Here is a 27,449-nt window from a genome sequence, read left to right on the forward strand (position 1 = left end):
TTTTGCTGCTTCATTCAAAAGACAAGAATGAAAGTGAACAGAAAATATCCTACTCAAATTTGAGTCTTGCTATCTTATCATTGGGTTAACTTTATACTAGGGGCCCATAAAACACAGTATTCTCCAGATAAAAGTGATAATATTTCTTTGCTCATTGATCTTGTACATTCAGCTACAGATTGTTGTGAATAACAGGTTATATTTAAAATAATATGCAGCCTGAGCTCTTAACAGCAGTAAGAAACTGATGAAGACGTTCTAATGATTTAGGGAAAACAAATCTTTATGGCAGAGAGGCGCATGTGTGTATTTACAGTGTAAACCTCTCCTTTGACTTTTCCTTCACCTTGAGAACAAGAGAGGAAATAAGTTAGGAACTGGTAGCTACTTATTAGATAAATAGTCAGAGCTGCTTCAGCTGTTCTAGCAGATATTGATGGACTATCTATCCTAGCAAACTTAACTATGCTCTTTTTTTTTTTTTTTTTTATCCTTCCCTCCCTCCCCTTGAAACAGGGTCCCGATGGATTACCAATGCCTGGCTGCTGGCAAAAGGTAGGATGGGCAGAGCTTTTTCTTTTCAGGGGCAGTATGTCTTTGGTACAGAGAAAAGCCTGTCACATGCTGAACAGTATCAGGATATACTTCAGAGCCTCTTAGACAGATGTATGCAGCAGCGCAAAATAAGACCTCTCCATGACAGCAGTTGGTGCGATGAGATTGTACATTATGTAGAAGTAATAATTCATTGAGGCAGTATTGGAGAAACAGCAGGCATTAGATCTCTGGAAAGTCCAAGACTTTCTTCTTTCATGTGAACACTCACACATCCTTTGGTATCTGTACATGACCACTGCTTCCCATTCTTTATAAAAGCTCACAGATATGCCATTTTTATCAAATATTTATATTGATATATTATTTTTATGGGATACCTAGAAGAACAGACATCCTACCCTTCTCTTTGCCTTACCTTTCTATTCTTCAATACATTCTCCTGGTTTTGCTAATGTTGTATGCTAAAGTTAAGCAACATTATTGTAGTAAAGATTTAACCTAGACAGTGCTAAATTTAAAAACATAGCATTCAGAATAATGTAGGTGGAGGGATACTGGTGTACAATACATTAGAAAACATAAAGCATAAGTGAAATTCTGGGTGCATTTATCTCTGAAGAATAGCTGGTGCTAAGGAAATAACTAAACGTATTTGCAACACTGCCATATCTATGCATTTGGAACAGAAATTGGAAATACCAATTTACTAATTTTATTAATCTGTATCTCTTTTTGTCTCTGCAGTGATGAATCTAACCTTACAAGCATGAAGTTGTGTATATAGTGCTCTACTTTTTGTATTTATAGTTGAAAACTGAAAATTTGATTTTACAAGTCTGAGATATGTTTACATGTAGCTGCTTCTACTTGTTTGCAATAGTCCATGTGTACATCTTTTTTTTCACTTACATCTGCAGTTAGATGATACATAACTGCAGGGTAAACCTGCAAAGATTCCCTCTCCAATGAGAGAGAGATCTTGATACAATGATCAATAATGGAAATCTGATTGTTTCTGTAAATTCTTATGTTTTGGCTTGTGGACCTGCATGGACATTGAGTGCCATGACCTAGTTTACAAGAAATTGTGACCAAATAGAGCAAAATGCTATGAAATGTACTGTACCAGCTGCCGTTGGAGTTTACTGACCTGGCTTCCATGTCCATCTTAAGCACTTCACTGATTCATGCCACCATATCTGCTTGTACAGACTAAAAGCATGAGTTTGTGTGCCAAACCTGCTTGTTGTCTAATCACGTCACGTGCTAAATGGCTGCTCACGGTGACCTTTGATTCCAGCTTCTGAATCGTTTCCTTTTGTCATCTCAAGGGAGTCACACCTTGGCTTATTGCTAAAAAGAGATAAACCAGAGGAGGATAGAAAGAGGCCTTGAATTTTTGGGGAACACAGTTCCAGATGCAGGTGGATGGCTTCCAGTCTTGCGGGTCACCTGGCCCCTTTGATTAAAGAGGGTCCCGCCTGTTAATCAGCATCGGTTTGCCTTGCACTGCTCATGGTCGTCAAGACATTCACGATAGGCCCTGTCGAGTCCTTAATCAAGAAGGAAAGAAGTTTGAAGAAGAAACCAGACTTCTCTGTGGGTTGTTTGAAAAGGTTGCAGAGGTGCTGCAGGGATCATTTGATGGCAGGCACCGCCTGAGACCAGAACCTTCTCAGCCTGACTCAAGGATGGACAGAGTATGTGCTCTGCGTATTGTATTTTGGGACTGCAGGAGGAAAAAGCATTCTTCAGGCAGGGATGAATCGCAGCATCCTCCGGAGGAGGAGAACGGACCTGACCAGAGACGTATGTACCATGGTGTGGTTTTCAGGTGATTCAGTTTAAATTACACAAAACTAGCTGAACTTCTGTGGAGAATTTTGGTAGCTGTGGTTAATTTTGTTTCCTTTTCCTGTAACTGTTGCCATAAAGGATGCATTTCAATAATCTAGTCAACATTTGTGATCGTGGCATTGAAGAAAATGCTTCAAGCCACACGTTGATCTTGTTTCAGTATTAACAGTTTCTATTTCAGGGTCTTTGAAGCCTTTAAGTCTAAAAAAGACAAGAGTTTATTTTTGCGTTTCACAGATTGATTTATTTATCCAGTTCTTTTTCTGCTGTTAGAGTGACCTTAGTGGACATTATTGCTCAAAAAACATTGGAGAGAAGCAAGTCTGTGTGATTACCACTGCACGCTTGTCATCGCACTACACTGTTAAAGGTGTCGATATTTCTCCGTGTCTGTTCAGATGACTAGCCTTCTGGAGAGGCATTGGCAACGTTTTGCTTCTCCACGTTTTTTATTACTAGAAATACTTAATTTGTGTACATTTGTAGTTTTTGCCACGAGGTATTTTTTCCAGTTTTGAGTCTTCATATGGTGCACTGTAGTTAGCTGGAGAGACTAGTTTGTGAGAAATGGTGCCATATTTGGCAGATGGATATTCTTTTTATATCACTTCCGTTCCTAGTGTATAGCAGAATGATCACAAACTCTTTTAGTTCCTTTTCTGAGGGTTGTCTTTCATATGTAGACCAAAAATAAGTTGAGGAAGACAGCCTGTCTCCATCCATGTGCAGGCACCTTGCCCTTCTTGGAATGCACATTTTTCCTTGCTCCATCATTTCTAAATCATGTGAAGATGGGGAACTGCTGTGGTTGCACTTTTTATATTGCTTCACAATCTCAGATCAATGGAAATGCCACTATAATGTGATCTCTCACTTTGCTAAATCTTTATTATCATTCTGGTGTATCAGAGACAAAAAGAGCTTTTCATCGGGGAAAATCTTCCACAGATTTTTAAAGCTAAAGATTAATTTAGTGGCCTCCATCTAGTAGTACTTTACTAATAAAAACAAAATTCCAATGCGATATAGATAGATATACTGAATTTATATTTTTACTGCTCAGTTGCATCTTTCTAATATTAAGCAATAAAGAAATGTTCGCAGATATGAAGAAAAATGTTTTTCTTTGCTTAAATTTTCAGAGATATCAAATATCAACCTGTTTGATGATTGCAATAATAAAAGCCTTTATATGGCATAGAGTGAATATAATGTGTTAATAATCAGAGTGCTGCAGCAGTAATGTGAATGAGAGACTTTCCAGAAAGGGGACAAGAGGAGCACCAGGTAAGCCCTCTGACTTGACAGTTTTAGTCTGCTTGTTTAAGAAGCACTTTCTCAAAGAAGGACAGGCTGAGGAGCAAGCTGCCTGCCTAACAGAAAAGAGTCTCTTATGCTTATGTGCTGACTTGGCACATTTGGCTAGGTATATTACAGAAGTGAAGACTAGAAGTTGAACATTTTTATAAAATATTAAATACTGGCAATCATACAGTAAGATTAAATATTTTTTAAATGTCTCTCAGAGTACTCAAATGAAAAATCAAGTGGGATGTTTATTATATGGCTAGATGTTTTGGCAATTCCATATCGAGAGTGTCCACAAACACAACTTATTTAAGAAATCGCAACAAGATAAAGAGCTATTACATGCATGCTGTCATTAGCACTTTCGTATTTTTAAAATCTGTATATCTATATTTTTAAACTGTCCTCACAGCATCCATTTCTATATGCATCAATAAAGGTAGTAGAACCTTTGTTCATGATTTCTTCGTTCAGGAAATAGTTATAGGCACTACTGTTAAGCGTTAGTCAAAACTCGATTCTCCTTTAACTCCCTGGCACTGAGGCCCTGCTGAAGAAACACTTAAGCACCTTCATTCACTTTTTTTCCTGACTTGTGAAGTAATTTCTTTCTTTAGCTCCCGAGAGGTAGGAATACTTTTTTTTTTCCTGCAAATAATCTAACGTAAGCTTCTGTATTGTTCAATAGCATGAAAGGTCCATTCCATTTAAATGACCATTGCTGAACAGCAGATAAACAATTTAATTTGACAGGCTAAAATACTTACATAGATTTGATATTAATATTTGCATCTCAAAGATTGACTTGAAATGAAATCTAAAAGTATCTAGAAAAGTTGCATGTTCAGTATGAGAAAAAAAAGAATTGGGTTTAATATTTCATCAAGAAAAGCACCCTGTGAAGACTTTGCAACATGTTTATTTTGTTTTAAAAGCAACTATTTTTAGTGCTAGTATATCTTCTTTCTTTTGATGGCAAAGCTACAATTTGAACCACCTGTGTGTTGTTGTATCTTTTAGTAGCATTCCTCAAAATAGATATGATTTGTTTTGTTTAGTTTCTGACAGGAGCAGTAGTTCCTCTACCAGTCTTTTCAGTTGTGGAAAAGTGTAGTGGTATTAGCCTACGCAGTTTCTACATCCCTGACTTTTTCAGGTATGATTAATTCTTGTTTCTTTGAGAGTTTTCAGTTTTTGTTTCGTACCAAGTTTTGTAATCATCTGTTACTCCAGTGTATCATAACCACATTGTGCAGAAGTCCTCCTACAGAAGCAGCAAGTCTGTGAAGCACTGTATGGAATATGTCTGACATATATGGTCCTTGTCTTCATATTCATAGATTAGCTACGGGGAATCTTTCTTTCAGGATGCTTTGGACACTTTTAATTTTTTCCTGAGGTAAAGCATGAAAAGTTAATTCATGGAACAATGATACAATATATTTTTTTGATTTGTATTTTTATTTATTGCTGATTTTGATGTCACGTTCTGGTAGTGTAGCAAGGCAGAATGACACTCTTCATCCAGCTGTTTATATATTCTTTTAGTCTACCGTGTAAGTAGTATGAATAAGTTTCAGAATGATCAAACCCATATGCCTGCACATGTGTAAAGTATAGAATTTAAAAAGGGAACGTTCTTAAGGTTGATGTACAGTGTGGAAAGTTAGCATTGGCTCCACTGAGCGTTAACACTCGCGGAAGAGTGTGCATGAGCATCAGTTACTCAGCAGAAGAGACGATGCAACCCCCGATGAGGCGAGCGGGCCTTTGGTCCGTGCAGGAAGGTGGTGTGGTGTAAGGCTGCCAGCCGCCTCGGGATCTGAGGTTTGGATCCTGGGTCCTGTCAGGGCTTAGAGAGAGTTGTCCCACTGGCGGCCGCAGAACTGGGATTGTAAACTCGGGTGCAGCTGGGCAAGGCTCTTGGCTTGGCTGTGCCTCCCTTTCCGCAGCAATGACACGGAGAGAGCGATGCGTCCTTCCCTTGCAAAGCGCCTTGAGCCATGCGGAAGGACGGCGCCAGGTACTGCGCTTAGTAACAGGGGGAATATTACCAGCTTCAGCAGTGGGGTTTGGCCTAAATCTGGACCACTGCAGTGAGCAAAAACCGCAGAGATGCTCCAGGTCGGTTGAATGTCAGGGGGATGTTCAAGGCATGCAGAATCTGACCGTTCCGTTCAAATTTCCTGATCTCTGCTGCTTGACCCTCTTAAATTACATTTTAAAATCTCTGTATTTTATCTAATGAGAGACCTAAATTTTCATACGTGAGTCATGCAAAACACTAATATCTGCGAAGGTAGTGGGCAAAAGAAAGTCTGATTTTAGTCATTGGAAAAAATGATTCAATTTCAGTGACCAGAATTAAAGCTAACAACTGATTGTTTTTTTTCTTTTCCCTTTCTGCAACTTGCTTTTATGGATCTGAATGTTGCTGTAATGTACAAATGAAGGTTTCTTGCACCCTCTGTTATTGAAGTATTTTACATGGTGGTTGGAGTCATTAAATGCTGTTAGAAACAAGTGCCTGCCACCATCATTTCTGACAGAATTTGAAAGAGATACTCCACAAAACAAGTGGAGTTTGATTTTGAATAAGCATTTGGAGTGTTGTTTTTGTTTCATTTTGTTTTTAAATGCATCCACTTACCAATGCTGCTTGGAAATTGAATTTTCTTTGGAAAACAGGGGGCCTTAACTTAACCTGGGACCGTTAGTGTTTTACTTGTTTCTATTTAAAAAAGAAATTGTATGAATTTCCCAGATACCATTGGTACTTGCACACTTCTCTGAAGTATTATGAAGAGTTGGGTTGGTGGAACGATGTTTTACATGTTGTTAACATATATGTGGATATTCTTATATTATTGTACATGTTTGGGAAAATATCACACAACTTTAAAAATGTTACTAAGATGTATGTATCTGACTTTTTCCTTTGGAAAATATTATATATTTTTATTTGTATTTTTTACTTTTTTAAGTTCCTCTATATGTGCCGTTATTTTTGTATTGCAAATGGTCTCATAAATGCAGTAGAAGAGATAAAAATACAAAGAAAAGTAATTTGGCAAGGATTACAATGCTTGGGGGGAAAAACACATGGGTCATTATCATATTATCAATACTAGAAATATTTTGAGTGTCTTAGCACTGTAAATACGTCACAAGACTTCTTTTGACGAGTAGCGTAAAGAATTGCAAGGTTTTAATCACCCATTTTAATTTGTTATTAATTACCAATTTCTTGTGGCCTCTGGTCCTGACTTAACTGAAACCAATCAAACAGCATGCTTTTGGGTTTATTATTAAAATTTCTCCTTGTTTTTCAGTTGAATACTGTTTTGTTTTCTTTCAGTTTTGTACTTCGGGTTTTATTTCTTGCTTGTGAGAAGTTGATCTTCAGAATTATTTTTACACTATTTATGATTTATTTTCATAATGTAAAAAGTGTGAAATTATTAAAATATTAATCCAACCATTGGTGCTGATTTTGCATAGTTACAAAGTTCTCAGTGTTGGTCCAAAAATTTTCCTGGTCTGTCTGGATCGGGAAAAGTGTGTGCTGCGCTGTGCCAATCTGTAGGCTGAAATCTAGTGCAGGTCGTGCCAGTCAGTTGTCACAACCACACAAAAATCGGGGCCTTTGCAACACGTTCCATTTTCCTACAGTGTGCAATAAAAAAAACCCACCTCGGTCTTCCTATGCTCAGTACGTCTCTTCGTTTTGACGTCAAGTCTGTTCAGTCATCTTTTCTAAACAGGCAGCACCGGCTATGGGCAGCCTCAAAAGTAAGTAACGAAGAAGCTTTGCTGCAAACCTTAGAGCCCTTCCTCGCTCCGCAAAAGCTGCAGGGATCCGTATATTAGCTAGAAGTCGAAACTATTGCTTAGGCAAGTCCACAAGCATCCTAGGATCCGAAGAAATAAAGCTGACAATCGCCAATCTCCCCTTTTTTAATACTGAAGGTACAAAATAAACCTGAACTGCTGAGAAATAAAGATGCACGCAGACACAGTGTCTCGAGCAACAGTGCAAGCTCGAAAATGTCAAGGTCTGTTTTACCACAAATCCAGTCTGTTCAGAAAAGATGGAGCATAATAATTATTGCAAAGTTATGTGTTTTGAAGCCCCCTGGTCTAAGAAGGCACATTTTTCCAGGAGTATCCTTGAACAAAGGACTTCTTTTGAAAAATAAAACATTGGGCAGCAGCTGTAATCTCTTCAAAGCATTATTTAAATATTTGGGTTTTCTAAATCCCAAAATATTTCAGACAAACAAAACACTCCCCCTTGTTTCCCCTTCCTTCACCTCAAAAATGAACTCGCTCTAGGCTAAGAGAGAGAATGAGCACCGTGGGGGTTTGACCTCTACTCTTAACTCTTGGTAATCTCCATAAAATGTCCATTAATCTTAGCTAGTTCTGTTTTAGACTTGGGGGGGGGAGCAAAAATAGCTGCACTGCCTTTCTTGGACTGTGCCCAGCATCCCCGAGGATGAAGCCTCCTGATCGCTGTGGTCACTCTCGGCCTTGTCTTCGTTCCAGCTTTCTCCTTCTCCTGTCGTAGAGGAGGGAAGGTGGTTCTAGATGCTGCTGCAGTTGTCCTGCCAAGAAACACCAAGCGTGTTCTGGACAATTCCTGCTGTTTTCCCTCTCAGTGCCATGGCTGCTCTGTTGTTAGCCGAGTCACCACAAGCATTCTGCCTACGGTGTACGTGGTTCTGGTAGCCGTATGGTAACAACCCATGCACTCTGGCAGCTGCTAGAGCGAACTGTGCGTGGGTTTCCCACTCAGTCCTTGCACTGCCTCCCTGTCACTGTTCAGTATCAGGCTCCCTCTGAAGTCAAACCGCAGCTAACCAATGTCCTACAGCCTTCACGTCCTGCTGCGCTCATGGGACATGGCTTTCCTCTGGCCTTCCCTCCTATCCAGATACCTCCTTCATAGCTTTGTGACATGCCAGAGCGCACGCAGGGCTGCATGTGAAACGCCCGCTGCTTCTCCCTCTTTTTTTTAAATGAAGCTTTTAATTAAATACTTAAAGGCCATTACTCACATCCAACTCTGCTTTATGGACTTTACTAAACCTGCTAATCCTTACCCGTTTGCAACCAGGATTCTACAGAAGTCAAAAAATGCAACAGAATTGGCCTTTTATGTCCTCATCTCACCCAGCTTCACCTAGTGGTTCAATTATAATAACCACACACAAACATTTAAAAACAAAAAGAACAAAACAAGGAGCTGACAAAGCATTCATGTTCCAGCAAATAGTAACAACTGCAACCAAATAAATATTAAAAGAAAACAAACAAAGGAATGACAAAACATATGGCATGTTCCGGCAAGCAGAGTCTTTCTGTCTTCCCAGGGTTACTCATTTGTCTTCTCTTCTGTTGGCTTCTGCTAATTTCCAGGCGGGAGTACTCGCAGGGCACTCTCCTCTCCCTTCTTCTGGCTGCAGTAGAAAAATACAGTGCTTTTGGATTCAGCCTCAAAACTTGGAGCTTGGATGCTCCATACATATGTACATATATATGTGTCTATATGCATATATATAAAAATATAGGCATAGAGATACATATATGCATGCATACAAATAGATATATGTTCCCTGTAGTGCTGAGGAAAATAAGATACACAAACCTCCTTGGGGAGATCACAATCTGCTGGCGCAGTTGTACTCAAGCTGCTTTAGTTTGAGATCAAAGGTGGACACAGCTCCTGTCACAGGAACCACAATGCAGGTTTTTCGTGTGCTTACGCCAAGACAGAATGGTCAATGGCTAATAAATATCCTGATTATTTTTCTATGTGCAAGTTACAGTTGACTGTGTTTTCCAAGTGCCCACACCTACATTGAGCACTCACGAGCTCTTACTGGCATCACTTTTGGCTGGCTGCTCCCTCCTGGAGCTAACGTATACCTGGCAACTTTTTGTAAGCTTTTAGGAGCTCTTTTCTCTTTGGCATATTAAGATTGTTGTAAGGTAATTGATTCTGGCTGAGATAAAACTGATAAAAACAAATATGGCCAAAAGAAAAAAAAATCTAAAATATGAACTCTCACTATTATATCAATCAGCTTGTGTCAGAAAGATGTGTATAGAATAAATTTGCCATTTAAAAATCTGAAACTGCAAACACTACTGGTACATTCAGCACTGAAACAATTCTTGACAAAAATTATTCAGGACGCAGCAAGCATGCAAATGGCTCTGAAAAGCAATGCTGCCATGAAGCTCAGTAAGTAACATAATCTTACTCTTTTCTGCCTTCCCCGTGGCCTATTTGGACCCAATTAATAAACCCTGCACTTGAGTGACTCGGGGGGCTGCTGGACCGATCACCCCATCATCTCGCAGGCGAGTCCCTTCCCCTTCTTCCCCTTTGAGAGTGAATGCAAGCAGCTGGCTATCCCCGAGAAGGTGCCAGCAGGTGCGGTTTGTCCATCTTTACCTTCCTGTACTGAAACAGATCTTGAGAACAGATGATTTTCCACTGACCATCTGTAACGGGTTTGCTTCTTAAGATGTACTGACAATACATTGTTTTTCAGAGGGACAGTAACGCCTTGGACAGTTAAACAGGGAGGCGAAGGCACCTTACTTGGACAGTTTGAATAGCTCTTAGAAATGTTTACTCCTTTTCATCATTCATACAGGGAGCCAGGCTGCTGGTGGCTCGTACCCTGCCAGGACAAAGCCCTTATATAAGTGTGGGGAAAAAATTAATTTAAATGTTCAGAAAGCAAACAGAACAGGATGGAGAAAATAGTATTGTGTTTAAAAATAAATAAATAAATTAATTAATTAATTTTAAAAATTAATAATCTGTATATTATGGAGAAATAGCTGCTAGTATTTACTCCACAGTGTTGTGAGGGCAAGTGGAAGGAATCGGAGAGGTCTAAAGCAGCCAAGTGACAGGTGCAGGGTGTCTCTGCTAATCGGGGAGGGGACACACACACACACCTCCTCTGCTCTACACCCGAGACTTGGCAGGCTTGTTCCTGCTGATGACATCAAAAGAGCGTGCAAGAAGTGTGAACCAAGAGGAAGGGGTATTTTCGTGATTGTTAAGCCTCTTTCCATGGCTGTGAAGGACAGAGAGGCAACTCCCCCCCTTCTAACAAGCTGCTTCAACTACCGCTCTGAGCTGTCCTGATGAAGTTCAGTATCGCTTCAAGCAGTTACTAATCTAGCTGTGAACAAGCTTCTTTTTGCTAAATCTGGGAGAAAAAGCCCTGATACAAGCAAGGCTGGCTGCCAATGCGTGCTCGTAAAGGAGCAGAAGCACAGTAGCTTGTGTATCCTTTAAATCTCTTTGTGGTCCAGGGCTCCTGTGCGAGCAAGACCGGGCAGGTCAGCATGCACAGCTGAAATTTGTCAGCACTGGCGTTGCCAGAAGCCCACGAGCAGGGACAAGGCTGGGCTCGGCTCCAGCCAGGTGCAGGAAAAACATCGCTCCTGAAATGCCTTTGGACTCCCAACTCACATGGCTGCTGTTCACTGCCTGGGCTCTAGCCTTTCCTTACATTACTGTTGCAAAGGGATTGCAATTAGGTCCGGTACATAACGCATACAACTTGAACTGCAGCTACCCTATGCTAAATATCATTCCCCAGCTTTCAGAGGCACGGGCAAAACGCAAAAGCGTCACAGACAATATTCCTGACAGGCTCTAGCCTGGGCTTGGTTTGGATGTTAGCAGATCTAAATGCCTGTTCTCGAGACCCATCAGTGAGTCTCACCTCTGCTTGTGCGATACTGCCTTAGCTTTGACAAGTCCCTCATGTTTTTTTAAGTCCATGCCTCCTCCTGCCTGGACGAGGCACTGAAGGCACTGAGGCAGCTGCTGTCTCTGCTAGGGTATGGAGGTGCAGCTGCTGGTGCTGCACGGCTGTTTTGTTGGTTGGTGAGGCAAAGCGTCTGATGGAGCAGGAATGCGGGAATGTAAAAGCTACGGAGCTTCAAAATGAACACTGTCTGAAGAAGCTCAAGAAAACGCCTGTAGGAAAAGAAATTATTAGAGAAGCAGAAAGGTGGCTTACTGGCAGAGATATAAAAAAAGAGTAAAAACCAAGAGGTGCGTTTCTTCCATCTGCAAAATTTGGGATGACTTACTGGATACTGAGCTAGAAAAGACAAGTATCATCATCACTGGAAGTTGTGTGGACTTACACATGCTCTCTGAAAAATCTTCCGAATACAGTGCTGCAGGTGGCACAGACGAGCTACAGATGGGGTAGCAGGGACGTGGGCGCCGGTTTTGCTGCTGTCTGCCCATGCAGCTCACAGAGCAGCCTGCAGACTAGGAGAGGATATATCCGTAGCAGGGAGGAGGTAAAGCTGAGGTGCTCCACCAGCAGCTTCACTTGCTGTTTTCAACCAGACGTTTTTCAGTGGTGCCCAGCGACAGGACAAGGGGCAATGGGCACAAACTGAAGCATAGGAAGTTCCGTCTGAACATGAGGAAGAACTTCTTCCCTCTGAGGGTGACGGAGCACTGGAACAGGCTGCCCAGGGAGGTTGTGGAGTCTCCTTCTCTGGAGATATTCAAGACCCGCCTGGAAGAGGTCCTGTGCAGCCTGCTGTAGGTGGCCCTGCTTCGGCAGGGGGGTTGGACTAGATGACCCACAGAGGTCCTTTCCAACCCCAAACATTCTGTGATTCTGTGATTCTGTGAAATGCGATGCCTCTTGACATGAATTCTGCCCTTCTTCCCCATGCAATTGTTCTCTCCTTTTCTCATGAGCTTTGATGTCCAGTGAGATGGTTATCAAGGGTAACCATGATGGAAGGCCACATTTCAGCAAATCCTTCTGTATTGGGCGCTGTGGTTAGAAAGACATCATGCAACTAATCACATGTAGGTCCTGCCTCCACTGAAAAAGGGTGTACCAATGGATCAGAGCACCAGGGCTAGAGCCCTATGCTACTTAGATTCATAAAAACACAGCAAAACCATAGCTCTTACTAATTCGCTCCGCTTTACAAGAAACGTGGACACTGGCTTTGATGGATGCGTGCATCTCGGTGTGCACTGACGAGCAGAGTCTGGGAGATAAGGAGCTGCGAAGGTCCGTGAATTACGACCCTAGTTTTGATGAAATCAACGGCTCGGTGCCCCCCACCCCACGAGGGTGCCCGTGGCAGCAGCGCTCCGACCACCGGCGGGACGGGGGCAAGGCGAGCAAGCCCCGGCCCGCCCCGGCTTCGCAGGCGTCTGCCGGTCCGCGTCGCCAGCAAACCCCGGCTCAGCCCCCGCCGGGCGGCAAACACGGCTGGGGGGGCGGGGGGGCCGAGCCGTCCCGGCGGGGACGGAGGGAGGGAGGGAGTGAGGCAGGCGGGGAGGAGGGGTTTGGCGGGGGCCGGCGCCGGCATAAGAGGCGGGGAGCCCGTGCCGTGCCGTGCCGTGCCGTGCCGTGCCGTGCCGTGCCGTGCCGTGCCGTGCCGTGCCGTGCCGTGCCGTGCCGGCGGGATGGCGGAGCGCTACAGCAAGGCGGAGACCCTCGCCCTGCGGAGGAAGCACATCGGGTAGGGGCGGCGGCGGGGCCGGGATCGGGGCGGAGGAGGAAGAGGAGGAGGAAGGTCTCGGGCGGCTGCACCGGCCGCCCCCCCCCCCGCCCTCCCCGGGGTGACCGGGGGCTCACGGCGCTGGGCAGCCCCCCCGACCCTTCAGCGGACCCCGCTGGACGGACACACAGACAGACACACAGACACACGACTTGTCAGCCCTTCAGCTGGCCAAACCTCGGGGCCACTTCTGATTCCCCGGAATCCTTGGGCGGGGGGATGCGGGCCTGCAAACACCGCGCTGTCAAACGCGGCTTCGCGTTCGTAACGGCTCAAAGCAAGCCACCAGAAGGCGGTACCCAGGTGGATGCCTAAAACGGGGCTGTGCAGGGGTTTTTTGTGATAAACTGCGCGCTCCTGAAAAATAGACGTCTCTGTGAAGTGAAGCTGAGGAGGCTTCTGAAGCGGAGTCTGACTGGGGGGAACGTGGGAAGGCTGCTGGCAGCCGTGACCTGGGCAATAGTCCTGGCTGGGCGCGTGTCTGATCTGTGTTGTAATATTATTTCCTCCAGAAAGTGCAGCTTTTCATTCTTTCTTCAGTGGGTGTCGCCAAGTGAAAAATAAGTCCAGACTGTTAAAACCAGTGCTGGCCATTTGCTGATTGTGTCCTGAATGTGTGGCATATACAGAGAGCTCCCGAAAGATTCACAAAAGTCACAGCCTCGTAAAGTGTGCGCATCAAGCTCTCTTTAGGGGCCAGCTCAAGGTTAAGGGACTTTTTCCTGTGCAGGAGTTACGGGATTGCGATGTGCTGGGTGAACAAAAAGAAACTTTCACAGAATGAACTGACGTGTTATAGAAGGAAAAAATGTAGTCAAGGAATGGCCAGTGATGGTGATGATGTGCACTGTTAAAGCGTACCAGAAGAATAGCTGAAGATGTCAGAAAAGATCTATGCAACGGGGCTAGAAACTGTGAGAAAGAAAGCAGACGACTTCACTTTCTAGGAGTCACATTTAGGATTCACAAGTTCGTAATGTGCTAATACCTGACAATAACTCTCTGAGTTACCTGGAATCGACTGTGCTTATCCAAGGCCATATAAACCTTACTAAAAGTTCAGAAGACTTTCCTTCTGCTTGGTAGTGTCATTCAACATAACAACATAGCTGGCATGTTCTCCAAGGGGGGGGAGAGGGGGAAGTGTTTAAAGAGTACTTTGGCTAATTTTATAAGGAGCCTGCGTTTTGCTGGAAGCCAGTGCAATTTAGGTGCTTATAAAAAGCTGCCTTTAAAGATTTTATCCAAAGCAATCAAGATGAGGTCGTGAGATTTTTTTAGGATCTGCTCAGGACCTCTGAAAATAAAGCCTGCAAGGCGTTAGTATTTTCTTCTTGAATGTGACCTCTATACGGTACAGTCATCCATTGCGCAATGAATTTTTGGCTGTACTATAAAACAATGCTTAACAACTTAGTTTTATTCCCAGTGAGTTAATTGGCCATACATGTTCTTAAGGCATGTAAACAAATAGAGCTATAGCCTGGAGACACAGCAGGACATATAAGGACCTGGAATGACTTGCAGTCACTGAGCTGCTGTGCAACTATTTGCAGACAGAGTCATGCTTTGAAAACGCCCTTATTAAAGACCTACTTCTGTTCCCACTGTGCCTGGGGAGGTGTGCGGGGGCTGTTTTGAATTTCAGCAAGAGCCCCGCTTGACCACCATGTGAACCAGTCACAAGCTCTTTGGAGATGGAGGCAGTTGTCTCCAGATCTGCGAAAGACCAGCCCCCTCAACACTCAAAGGAGGGGCAACAACTGAAAAAACTAAAATGGTGTTATTTTGTAATACTTTTTTTTTTTTTTTTCAGGCCTTCCTGCAAAGTTTTCTTTGCCAAGGACCCTCTGAAGATAGTGCGTGCTCAGGGCCAATACATGTTTGATGAGAAAGGAGAAAAATACTTGGACTGTATCAACAACGTTGCACATGGTAAGCAGTTTAACTTGTAAGACTGCTTCTATTCCTTCATTTCTAACAGGGATCAGAACACACTTCTCCAAGTGATGATGTTCACAGTGCTTCTCTGAAGCTGCTGGTGTGGTTCAGTAACTGACTGCTTGCTAGTAATAACTAATTATTTTCTTCTTTAGTTGGCCACAGTCATCCATACGTGATAAAGGCTGCAACAAAACAGATGGAACTGCTCAATACAAATTCCCGGTTCCTGCACGACAACCTTGTTCAGTATGCGCAGCGTCTCACAGCCACCCTGCCCGAGAAGCTCGCTGTTTGCTATTTTGTTAACTCTGGGTATGTCTGAATATTTTTTTTCCCGTTATCACTATTTGCCCCTGTTTGAGATGGACACTTAGAATAGCTTGGTCCAAATCTTAATTTTATTAAAGCAGGATATGTGCAGACTGGCAAATGCTATATGTAAATTGACATACGACCTTGGAAATGAGTAGTCTTCTTTACCTGGGCCGTTTAGTCTATGATCACTTGCGTTGCCAGAACAGGCAGCCTGCAGGGACTTGTGAGCAGAGTAGCTGCTACGGGTCAGGCTGGAACTTCAGGTCTTCATGCCGGGAGCAGATTTGCTGCTGCCTGATGGTGCAAGCACTGGGGAGGACAGAGCCATCAGGGAGGGTGGGAAATGGGGCCAGCACGCTGTTGCTTTTCAAGAGTTTGCGGCTGCATTGCACTTTCAGCTGCAAAGCAGTCTCATTTGTACCAAGAGGAGGTAAATATCTGCAAGCAAACTGGGTGAGGGAAAGAAAGCATCTCTTTGTTTTCTCTTTATACAAAGAGCTGTTTTTATTTGCCCTCTTACATGGCATTTACAGTCTCAACCTTAGCATTGTAGTCTGTATAGTAACAGAGACTGCTGTGTTGATTTATTACATGCATTACTCCCGTGCCTCCTCTTCTGTGTCAGAATACCATTTTAATTGGAAGTGCTTCCTCACTATTTTGCTGCTGTATCTGTTATGCAGGTCTGAAGCAAATGATCTTGCTTTACGACTGGCTCGGCAGTACCATGGGCATCAAGACGTGATCACCCTTGAAAAGTAAGTACACAGAGTAGCTATGTGAATGCAGCCAGCAGCTCCTGCCATTTCTTCAGAAGCAGCTTTGCAGCAACCCCTGGCTGCTTGTATTCCACTGCCTGCTGAAAGAAAAGCTTTGTTGCTTGCATACTAGGACAGGTCAGGAAATCCTTTTTCCACATTCAGATAAACACAGGTTTTGAAGATCTCTCAAATAAGATTGTCAGTCACCCCAGAAGGTCAATCACCTGTTACAGGGCATTTCCCACAGAGACTCCAAAGCAATTTGGGCCAGAGAATTAAAAGTTGGTTTGAAACATTAATGGGTGATCTGGCCACTGGGCTGCTCTGGAAAAGGACTTTCTGTTTGCCATGCCCTGCTGGACACATTTCTTTTTATACCAATAAATATTCAGTGGTCAAGAAGAAAGATCCTGTAGCTCTGCAGTGGTGCTGCACCGATGCTCAGCTCTCCTCCAGTGAATGCAAGTACACACACAAAACCAAGCAGCTCCAAAATCAGGAGGCACTGGGAGGGCCATCAGCCATGGAGAATGTGGACAACCGTGTCTCTGGGTTTCCCTGTCCTAGCTACAGCTGTAGGGCTGGTTATGCTGCTGTAGGGCTGGATCTTCTTCTCACGTGATTAGAAAGTCCAGCCAGAGCAGCTGCAAGAGCACATGTCTCTATCTGAACAGCACAAAGCTTGTTTGACTCAGCTGTGCTCAGATCCATGTTAGCCCTCTGTGACTCACGTGGCCAAGACTTCAAGCCACTGACGTTAGCTTCTGTCAGGAGAGGCTGAGGATGCACCTGGGTCTGTCACTGTTTCACTGCAACATCTTCTCTTCCTGACCACCACAGGGTATTTCTTTGCCCAGGTCCCAAGGCTCCATAGGCTTTTGCCATAGCTGCCATCCCAGTCAGGGTGGGCTTTCTGTCCTTTATTTGTGTCCATCGGCAGATTTTGTTGACTGTCTAGTAGGAACGTGTAAAGAAGACAAAGGAGTGCAAAAACATCCTCTCTACCCTGTGTGCATGCTGAGATTGTGACAGGTCTTTGATGTGGTTTGAGGTTCCCTTTGCTTGAAGTTTGTGGCTGAATGAAAGTGTTTGTTCCCTGAACGAAACTGCTACATTCTTTAGGTTCAAAAGGCTGTGTTTCCTAATTTCTAAATTAAATTGGCCTCAGTAGTAACCATCTTCAGCATATTTTGCAATATAAAGCTTTTACATTCAAACAGTATTCATCCCTATCCTGAAAGTGGCTTCTGCCACAGTCTAGCACGTCGGGCCTTCAGGGCAGGTAGCAGTGGGCTGCTGCTGCGTAAGATCCCACCTTCCTGTGCAATGCACACTCCGAGTCCTTGCAATGGCGTTGGGGTCTCGTCTGCAAAGCCGTGGCCAGAGTGGGGCCCGCAGGTTGGAAATGAGGGAGCTGGGCCCACCCTTCAACTCCTAGGTAGGGCTGCTCGGGCAGTGTGTGGTCCAGGGGACATCATCTTGGTCTGTCCCCATACTGGCACTTGACATAAAACGTCCTCCTGGTTCCAGTCTTGCTAGTGAATGAAAGTCAACAGCAATTTCATATTGCCTTGGAGAGAAAGACTGGGTAAATTAAATCAAGATCCCTTCACAAACAGTGCTACTGTGTTGCAGATACAGTTGCTTGTTCTGGATTATTTATGGACACAATTGTAAATTTAGCTCTTCAATACATTTGACGAGAAGTGACTTTGATATTTAACCCATGCAGTGCTTACCATGGCCACGTTACATCTGTGATTGACATCAGTCCCTATAAGTTTAATCAGCTGGGAAAGGACAGCAAGAAGGAGTTTGTGCATGTGGTAAGTGTGGTTTTTTATCTTTTTGTCATTTTTATGCCTGTTGTACAGCATATTGAATTACCTACTTCTGGTGTAAATATACTTCTGTTTTGCTGATGCTGGAGTACACACAGTTGACTGTTAGTCTGTGGCTTAAATACAGCAAAATTGTTTGCTTTTGGATATCTAAGAGGGTATTCAGCTCTGAGGCTGATTTCCTTCATAGTGCTGCAAGTTTCCGAAGTCACTGCACTGTATAATTATAACATTTGAAGAAATTGGCCAATACCCATTGTGCTGATTTGGCCAAAGACAGGCAGGACTCTTGAGTCTACTTACAAAAACTGGAAAGGCAGACCCCATGAGTTCACACAGATCTGGGTATGGAGCTTATGGGTGTCCAGCTGAGTGGGATGCTGTTTGCTTTTCAGCCTGAACTTGTATATCTTAAAAAGACAAAAATCATTCTCAGCCCAGAGATGTACACAACCAGGTCTTTCCTATCTAGACCTCCTTGCATTAACCACACTGCTGAAGTAGTATCCACCTTTTTATACCACTTCCTTTCCCTTTTTACTGGACTTCTCCCAGCACTGTTTGTAGAGACTTGAAGGTCATACAGGTTCGTACCATGAGTAGGATGCTAGAAGGAAAGTGACAAGGCTGGAAAACCCCATTCTTCAGTTGCAGAAATTGATCTTTCTGTAAGAATCTGAAATAAAATGATGGATGATGACTCAGTATTGTGTCTCGGGGGAGAGGAGGGTGGATGAGGTAGATAATGGCTCTTTCAACAGTTGGGTCCAGTAATGTTGAACACATCACAGCGCTGGATTGAGTTTAAGCTCCTGTAAGTATTTTTGCAATTCCATGCAGAAATTCAGGCTGTGCTAACTCCTGTTGTCTATCTGTGTGCGTAGACAAAAATGCAGAGCAATAGAAAAGAAAGTATAAGTTTCATAGAAGGATGGGCTTTAAAAAAGATTTAAAATATTGGTCTTTTCAGGCTCCTTCTCCAGATATCTACAGAGGGAAATATAGGGAAGACCACCCAGATCCAGCAAGTGCTTATGCTGAAGAGGTGAAAAAGATTATTGAAGAAACACAGAAGAATGGACGCAAGGTGTGTGTTTTGTGCTCTAGAAATGCTGAGGCTTCATCTATTAAGTGTGGCATGGGGGCACAAAACAGGAAACTGAGGACATGTTTCTTTACTCAGTTTCTCTTTCTTCCCCTGGCCCTTCATTTTTCTGTGGTGGGTTCAGTATTCAAAATGGGCCATTTTTCTACCTCATGTTCTTATCATAATTCTTCTAAGCATCACTGAAAGTATCAATAATGCAGTTGTAAATAAGCAGATACAACCAAAGCAGTTTAGTTTCCTATTTTATGCATTGAATCAGTAGATTGTAAATATCTTAGGGCAGGCTTTGAAGTCAGCTCTGAAACTACATTATGAATTCTAGCAAGGATATATGAAAGTCTCCATGAGACAGAGAAAATATGCTAGATAAAAATCTTGATACTACATGTCTGAGTCTTGCAGCTTAAGATAACTTTGGAGTCATCTAAAAAGATGAACCTTTCAATCATATACAATATGACCTTGATAAAAACAGAGAATTTCTGAACAGGTTTACCTAAAATGTCTGTTAATGTTTTGTATGATGACGTTAGTGTTTTGAGAGATACAGGGCTTGATCCAAAGCCCACTGAAGTCACAGAAGACTTCAGTGGAGATTGGAACATGTTCCCTTCTAGTCCAATGGACTTACATCACTCTTCTTTTAGTTTCTTCATCAGCTTTTTTTTATTCTCTACTAACGGATAGTTTTGTTTTTTCTTCCCTTGTTTCCTTTCTTTTGCATATTTCTTAGGTTTTGGTGACATAGACCTGTGGCAGGACAAGTTGTGCTAAAGGCTAAGCCTCACATGCTACGGGAAGCTTCGTACTCTTTGGCCGTAGCATGCCGCTTCAAATATAGTGTACGGTTCTTTACACGTTACTGCTCGGCCTTGTTTCCAGGAAGACTGCACCAGCCCAGAGAGACCTCTCGATGCTCGGGGAGGGGTTCACAAGTGGTGTGGGGATGCAATCCCTTAAGTAGCAGACTTATGCTGAGACTTTGGGGTAATATCGTATCTCTGCTGCATAGACCTCTGCTGTTGACAAGAAACGAATTTTGATGTTCCAGTGTATCTGACCCACTGCTCTTACCCCTCCTGACTTGAAATAACTTTCTTTTTCATTCCTAGCCACTGGAATTATTTCACCTGTAGAATTTTTCTCCTCTTTTGTCAAGTGCCTCATGCTGACATTTTACTTGTGTAGTTATCTGCATTAGACAGGGGTGCCCAAAGCGTAGCCTCAGGTCATCTCACAGTTCAGCTTCTACCCACCTCTACCTGGTGTTCAGGATTGAACAAAAAAGCTGATCACCTCATACACCTGTTACTGGAGAGCCTTGGCATTAAACAAGCTTCATTAACTTCTTGGTGAAAATGGCAAACGCTGTTGTGTCTCCTGTGAACTGGAATGTGCAGATAAATTTCCAGAGCTCCCAGGAGCCTCATCCAAAGTCCGCTGACACCAGTAAGTGTCTTCCACTTTAACAGTTGTAGGACTAGGGCTTAACGGAGATCCTTGTTTTCCCATCAGATTGCAAAGGTGGCCCTGGCTACTGCAATTTTGGGCACCCCAGATTACAAAATGAATGAATTCTTTAGCCATAGCTGTTCTCAAGAGCCCTCGGTTGTCCAACCCATTGTGTGATCAAATTAAGGCACAAATGTAAACATTTATTTCTAGACTGTTAGATGCTTGTGCAAAGGCCAAGCAGATGAACACGGCTCTCACCAGAGTTTGTTTCTTGTAGATTGCTGCCTTCATAGCCGAATCCATGCAGAGCTGTGGAGGCCAAGTAATTCCACCTGTGGGCTATTTCCAGAAAGTGGCAGAGTACGTACATCACTTCAAAGGGGCATAACTGGGAAAATTAACCAAAGAAACAGGTTTTTCACTATAGCCTTATCCAGTCAATTCAGCTGTCACACTCTCTTGGTCTTGGCTGTGTCTGGTTCCTTTCTTGTTTTTGAAGAGTATGACTCCACTTCTATTTTTTATGGAACATCAGCTGATTAATTGTTTTTAGCTGGATAATTGTCTTTCCTTTTCTATCTTTAATTCTCAGGCCATAAGTTTGATGGAAGATGAAGTTGAACCATCATAGATGTAGCCTTGCAGTACCATTAGAGTACCCCTAATTTGCATCAACATATCAGAATTCTTTCGTTAAAGTTTAGCAGACTAAAAATTAAATCAATTGAAATAGCTATAGCTGTGTTTCAACTTTTTTTCGTAACCTGGTCTCACACTGGAGAATTCCTGTAATACAGACTCCTTTGTCCCAGACTGCCTACCTGAGACACGCACTACAGCACTAGTCATTCAAGCTATTGCATTTATTTTCAGGTACGTGCGTGCAGCGGGTGGAGTGTTCATAGCTGATGAGGTCCAGGTTGGCTTTGGCAGAGTTGGGAAGCATTTTTGGGCATTCCAGCTGCAAGGTGAAGACTTTGTGCCTGACATTGTCACCATGGGAAAGCCCATTGGCAATGGCCACCCTATGTCTTGTGTGGTCACAACAAGGGAAATCGCTGAAAGTTTTGGTGCCTCCGGACTAGAGTATTTCAATACAGTAAGTTCATAGGTGAAGGTCTGCCGTGTTTTCTTTTGGTGTGCATTTAGCAATTAGAAGTTGTTTGGATGATTCAGCTAACACCTGCAGCTATCGCTGCATCACATTACTAAGAGTTCAAGTCAACCACAGTCTAATATCTAAAAGAAAGTAGAGAGGCTTTGAAATATGCTCTGTGCCAAGTAATGTATCTTAATGTGGACCAGCACTAGCTCTCTAGCAAGTCATGCATCTCAGCTTACATCCATACAGATAAATTCTTCCTTACTTCTCTCTCTCCCCGCTCTGAAATTGCTGACCATGTAAAATGTAATTTTCTAGGATAGGCTTTGTACTGCTGAGGCTCATGCCCTGGCAAATTTTGCTCTGCAGTTGTCACCTAACAAAATCAGTGAACATTTGAGCTGCATGAATGCCACAGAGGAGCAGCTTTCTTCTTGTTTACTGAGCCCTTTTTCCACTCCTGTGACTGAGCCTTCTTCCCAGCTACCACAAATCCCCCTGCTTTCAGTGGAGTTTATACCCTCCAGTTCAAGAAATACCAGATCACCCAGTGCTCTTCACAGGAGCATTTTGCCTACACATGCAATCAGCAAACCATGAAAGTAGGTTGAACGCTTCAGCTGTGAAATCTTCAAATTACTGAAACCCGAAGCAGAGGAAGAGCAAGCCCCTCCCTTGAGCCTCTCACACTGCCCAAAGTGTGGGGGACGGTGCTTCACAGCCTGCACGGCACAAAATCCCCATCTCTTCAAGCCTTCCTCACAACATGCCAAGCAAGAGAGGGCAAGTGGAAACTACATGGATAGACACAGATGAATGTTTCTGACAGGTTTTGTTTTCCTGTTTGTCTTTACTATCAGTTTGGAGGCAATCCAGTGTCTTGTGCTATTGGTTTGGCTGTGCTGGAGGTAATAGAAAAAGAAGATCTCCGAGGAAATGCTACACGTGTAGGAAACTATCTCCTGGAGTTGCTGGCTGAGCAAAAGGAGAAACATCCCTTAGTGGGAGACATCAGGTGGGTACCTTACAGCAATGTTGGAGAAGAAAAATAACTCTTGCTAGAAAAATCAACAAGTTTGGGGTGAGGGTAACACAGAAACATAGCGTCATGATTACACTACACCTCCTTTTTGACATGGACTACCCAAAACTGAAACTGTAAGGCAATGTATTTTTCAAAAAAGTAGTCCATCCATCTGCTTAGTTAGGTATAAGTGTAGCCACTAGAAAAGCTCTGGGAAAGAGTAGGAGAAAGAGCCATCCACATGCAGTAGCCCGGTTGTCAGCAAGCTGTTGGGATGGTGGAGCCCTTGTTCAAATCTCTGGTGCATTTCATTTGGAGATATTAGTGTGGGTCTTCCTTATCTCATGTTACTACCATGATAGCTGCCTTCAGGTTTTTGGGGGGAGGTTGGGTTATGGGGGTTTTGTAGTTCTTGTTTTTGGTTATTTGTCTTTCACAGCTCCCTGGCTTGAAGTTGGCAGGGTAAGAGAAAAAGAAAGTTATTCTATCATTTGTAACTGGCCACATAGCCTTAATGAGCCAGCTACATTTATTTATCCAGAAATATCTGTTATCCCACCTGATCATCTGAAGTAGCCAGTGCCAAAAGACTACCAAAGAGTCTCCTCTTTTTCCGGCTCCTTCCCCACTTGCACTCCAGGGAAGGGAGTTAAAGTTGTTAGAAACAGGTTTTGCATTAGCAGCAGAAGGCTTGGATTACTGACGCTCGATTTTACTTGTCTGTATTTTTTTTCTCTATTCCAGGGGTGTTGGATTGTTTATTGGAGTGGATCTGGTGAAAGATCAACAAAAGCGAACACCAGCCACAGCTGAAGCCCTTCACCTGATTTACAAGTAAATGATTTCTAAAGATTTTGTGCAGTGATCAAACCCTCCTGATATTCCTCAGCAGTTAGTCATTAATTTGAGTTTAAATTTATGTAGCTTTTGATAACATAGTACCAGAAAAAGAAAAGTTTCATAATCTAACTTGTCCTGAAAGGTCTAACATGGTTTTATACCCGTGTCTAACAAACAGAGATGTTTCCTCTTTCCACAGGCTGAAAGAGCATCAAATCCTTCTTAGTGTAGATGGACCCCACAGAAATGTATTAAAATTCAAACCACCAATGTGTTTCACAATGGAAGATGCAAAACATGTAGTGGAGACAATCGATGCACTTCTCACAGGTATGTATGCTTTAGTGCTCAAAGGAATACTCTTTGTTCATTTCCAGATGACCCATTGGAAACACCAGCCACCATAATCTAGGCCATTACATGCAAGGGAAAGTAATCAATTACATTTCTTACCACTTTTCCAAACTGCTGTTCTTAAAGCAAATTATTATAAATAAATAAAAAGCCCCATAGGTACTTCATCCAGACTTTTAGGCAATATCCTGCTCTTGGTCCTTTCTCTCAGAGTCTGTGTTACTACTCATTTCTGGTCACATATGCTATATGTTAAGGAGCAAATATATTAATTCAGCTCAGGCCTGAAATCACTGCTGAAACACTGGTGAAACTTTCCATAATGTGCTCTACCTTTTTCTCCCCCCCCAACTGGTGTACTGGAATATGATTGTCTAGCTCAAATTTAGCCTGAAGGTTTTCAGGCTCTATTTATCTTTCTACCTGGAGACCAATCAAGGGGAAAACAATGTCAGGTATACTGTTAGTGAAGGACTCTCCAAGCCTGTTCTACATTGAATGCTCCCATCTCCTGAGATTATAACAACTGGAGTTAGACTAGCACAAACCTGCTGGACAAAGGCAGAATTCAGCTCTGAAAAGTCTTTCTAAACCCCCATGCTACAGTGAAGCTGATAATTTCATTCCTTTTTTCTAAACACCCCCAAGCTACCCAGTCCTGATACATTAATCACACTGCCTCAAAAAAATGTTTTAGGAAGTATTCATCATTCTTCGGTTATTCTTCTGTGTGGTAAATGCCCAGAGGAATAGCTGATTAGGTATTTTTTACTTCAGCCAGCTGTTAAATTGACTGTATGCTTATGTACTCCTGGTTCTTTTAAATTTTTATTTTTTTTTTTTTTAGAAATGGAAGAGGCAACTGGAATGAAGACAGAAAATGATGCATCTACAAATGCACAGTATAAAAGACAAGTATGTTTTGAATTATTTTTAACTCTTACTTAGATAGGTGTTTGGCAAAGCAAGTTTAAATGACTTTGGTAGGGCATACCTTGATTTTTGGTGATGTGGGTGGTTCTGTGCCTTGAAACTGAGCTCAGAACGTAACCTTCTACTAGAAACCTGAAAGGATTATGTTACTGGGGCAAATCTAGAAAGACCTGAGTAATACAGACATACAACGAGAAATGTGTTATAGACAAGCCCCTTGCCTTGTGTGGCTTATGCAAACAAGACCAACCAGGCTTTGTGCTGCACAAAATCATGAGCTCAGAAGTCAATAATTTTACTAGTTCTAGGTATTGCACGCTACCAATGGATACCAATGCTTTTTAAGCAAGCCTTCAGCCTGGAAGGTGTCCAAGTTTTCAGAGCATTCCAAGGATTTCATTTCCACCATAGCTCTTTGAGTATGGCTGACGTGCATCCAAATTAGGACTTCTTAGGTTGCAGCCCCAGCTTTGGATAAATCATATATAATTTCTCACACCCTTAAAAACACATATTGCCCACTGTGTTACAGGAAAGCTCACCAAGTTGTCCCTTGTTGAGTTTTCCAGTGACTCTGCAAGAAGGCAATAGCTCAGCTATCTGGGAATGTAGTAATTAAGGCAGAGACCCTATGGATTATTTGCTATCTGGATAATACTAGATTTGGGGCACAAGCCTCCTCTTACAGACATTTGTACACATTCAGTTCAATTTTTTTCAAATGTAAGTTGTTGTGCTACTAAAAAGAGGGGAGTCAAGCAGAGCTCTGTAATGGGAACCAAGTCCAGTGGCTGCCTGTTGGAAGACACGCACTGCCTTCATTGACATTTTATTTCTGTTTCAGACGACTGATGGGAGTTCTCAGACAGAAGGTGCAAATGAAAGCATTAGCCATATGAATGGAGCTGCCTGCAGACAAGAAAGTGGGCTTTATTCTAACAAATGCTCAGTGCCAAGTGAAAGAATAAGAACATGAAGAGAGAAAGTTTCCTCCTTCTGTTTGAATTTGTGTCCAGCTTGCTTTTGAGATGAATAGTGCAATAGTCCTAGGATCTGTCTGAAGCCTAGTCCTACCTTCCCTAAACTGGCTAGATTCCTATTAACTGAAGCCAGTAGGAGTTTAAAATACCTTTTCAGATACATGAGAACTGCACCATGTGGCGTGAAATCTAGATGTGACAGAACGAACAAGTGATATACAAATACCTTGGTGCTGATGGCAGTCTTGACATAGGTGCACAAATTCAGTGAAATCTGTGGATTTAACTGTGTTACACAGAATCTGAATTGCTTAACTACCATACAAGGAAATGCCAATCCTATTAATTTTAAATGTATAGCTTAACATACTATTTTTACAAAATTTTAAATTTCAATATGTAATATTGAGATGTTAATTACTTTCCATGTTTTAATGGCTGAATTCACAAAATAATGCTTGAGAGAGTAATCATTATTATCTTCCAGTGTAACTTAGGTCCTGTGGACCATATACCCAGCTGATGCAAATTGGTGTAGCTTTGTTAATGTCAATTATGCTCTACCAAGAGTCTACCACTGTGTGTGTAGAGACACAATACAGGGCATTCTCGCTTTATGTTCAAAGAAAATGAAGAAACTGCATCCTAATTTTCTATGGATAACACAACTTTTATAGGTAACTATTTATATGGAGTAAAATTTTATGATTTTTTTTTTCCCCTAAAGTTTATATATTGAACCTTCTCAGGCAAAAAAAATATGCAAATAGAGTATATATTATTTCAGACACTGATTGATTGAATTTAACATGAGGGCGTCTCAAAATGAGGTTCCCAGGGGCAGCCCAGCTTGCATTCCCATGCATTTTAGTTGTTTTGACAGTCATGGGAACTACTGCCTGGTCCTGTTGTAGCAGTGCTGTTACGTCTTGTCAGTGGTGATGAAGAGTTACACACTAGTTGCATGGGATCCTGACACATAAATGGCTATGCTAACATTTGATAGATTGCTAAAATGAGAGGACCACTGCATAAAACATGCATGCAATCACTTTGCAGCCACTGCCTGTCTGTGCTGCAGGTACTTTAGACTGACCTGCCTCCCTGTCAGTGTTAAATTCAACGAGAGCACACAAGCCCTGCTTCTCTTTTTAAATACACATGCAACTCCATGCTATGGAACAAACCGAGGGCTTTACAAATGGTTTGTACTGCACAAGAAAAGACAAAATGTATTTCCTCTTCAATTTCAATACCGTAAGTTCTACTGTTTTGAATTGCTGCTAATGACCCTACCCCTACCACTGAAAATTGAGCACCTTGTCTAATTTTGTGTTTTCCACAATTTCCGTTATTAATATTGATGTTTCCTGTGTAATGTCTTCCAACATCTTCAAGCTGGCTTATTTTCTGTTCCATACTCCTTGAATAATTCATCCATAGAAATAAATCTCTTATTTGTAATTATGATGTCCTCCATAAAAAGG

At 42.5% G+C, this 27,449-nt stretch overlaps 2 protein-coding genes across 10 annotated transcripts in view; both read left to right on the top strand.

Annotated features, from left to right (window-relative positions):
* The window catches only part of COL25A1 (collagen type XXV alpha 1 chain), a 335,822-nt gene extending 328,665 nt beyond the window's left edge, over positions 1-7,157 (top strand). For all 9 annotated transcript variants that reach the window (XM_075421352.1, XM_075421360.1, XM_075421351.1 and 6 more), the window contains 2 exons: positions 517-555; positions 1,303-7,157. In XM_075421352.1, the coding sequence (XP_075277467.1) occupies positions 517-555; positions 1,303-1,305 (42 nt within the window). In that variant the 3' untranslated portion in view covers positions 1,306-7,157. The remainder of the gene's footprint in view (positions 1-516; positions 556-1,302) is intronic.
* Positions 7,158-13,121: 5,964 nt separating this feature from the next.
* On the top strand, positions 13,122-27,426 carry ETNPPL (ethanolamine-phosphate phospho-lyase). The gene is made up of 13 exons (XM_075421361.1): positions 13,122-13,266; positions 15,122-15,240; positions 15,402-15,561; positions 16,248-16,322; positions 18,058-18,151; positions 19,137-19,253; positions 21,007-21,089; positions 21,603-21,828; positions 22,692-22,846; positions 23,600-23,689; positions 23,895-24,025; positions 24,897-24,964; positions 25,827-27,426. Exons 1-13 carry the CDS (start codon positions 13,211-13,213, stop codon positions 25,956-25,958), a joined length of 1,506 nt encoding a protein of 501 aa, XP_075277476.1. The 5' UTR covers positions 13,122-13,210; the 3' UTR covers positions 25,959-27,426.
* The last annotated feature ends 23 nt before the right edge of the window (positions 27,427-27,449 follow it).

This window comes from Opisthocomus hoazin, chromosome 5, assembly GCF_030867145.1.
Source record: "Opisthocomus hoazin isolate bOpiHoa1 chromosome 5, bOpiHoa1.hap1, whole genome shotgun sequence".
NCBI lineage: Eukaryota > Metazoa > Chordata > Aves > Opisthocomiformes > Opisthocomidae > Opisthocomus > Opisthocomus hoazin.

Bases quoted from the DNA above. Each gene is read 5' to 3' on its own strand.
- ETNPPL (XM_075421361.1), top strand. From the start codon at position 13,211: ATGGCGGAGCGCTACAGCAAGGCGGAGACCCTCGCCCTGCGGAGGAAG. The intron at 18,152-19,136 runs GTAAGTGTGGTT...TGGTCTTTTCAG, and splicing joins AGAAGGAGTTTGTGCATGTG to GCTCCTTCTCCAGATATCTA. The intron at 19,254-21,006 runs GTGTGTGTTTTG...TGTTTCTTGTAG, and splicing joins CACAGAAGAATGGACGCAAG to ATTGCTGCCTTCATAGCCGA.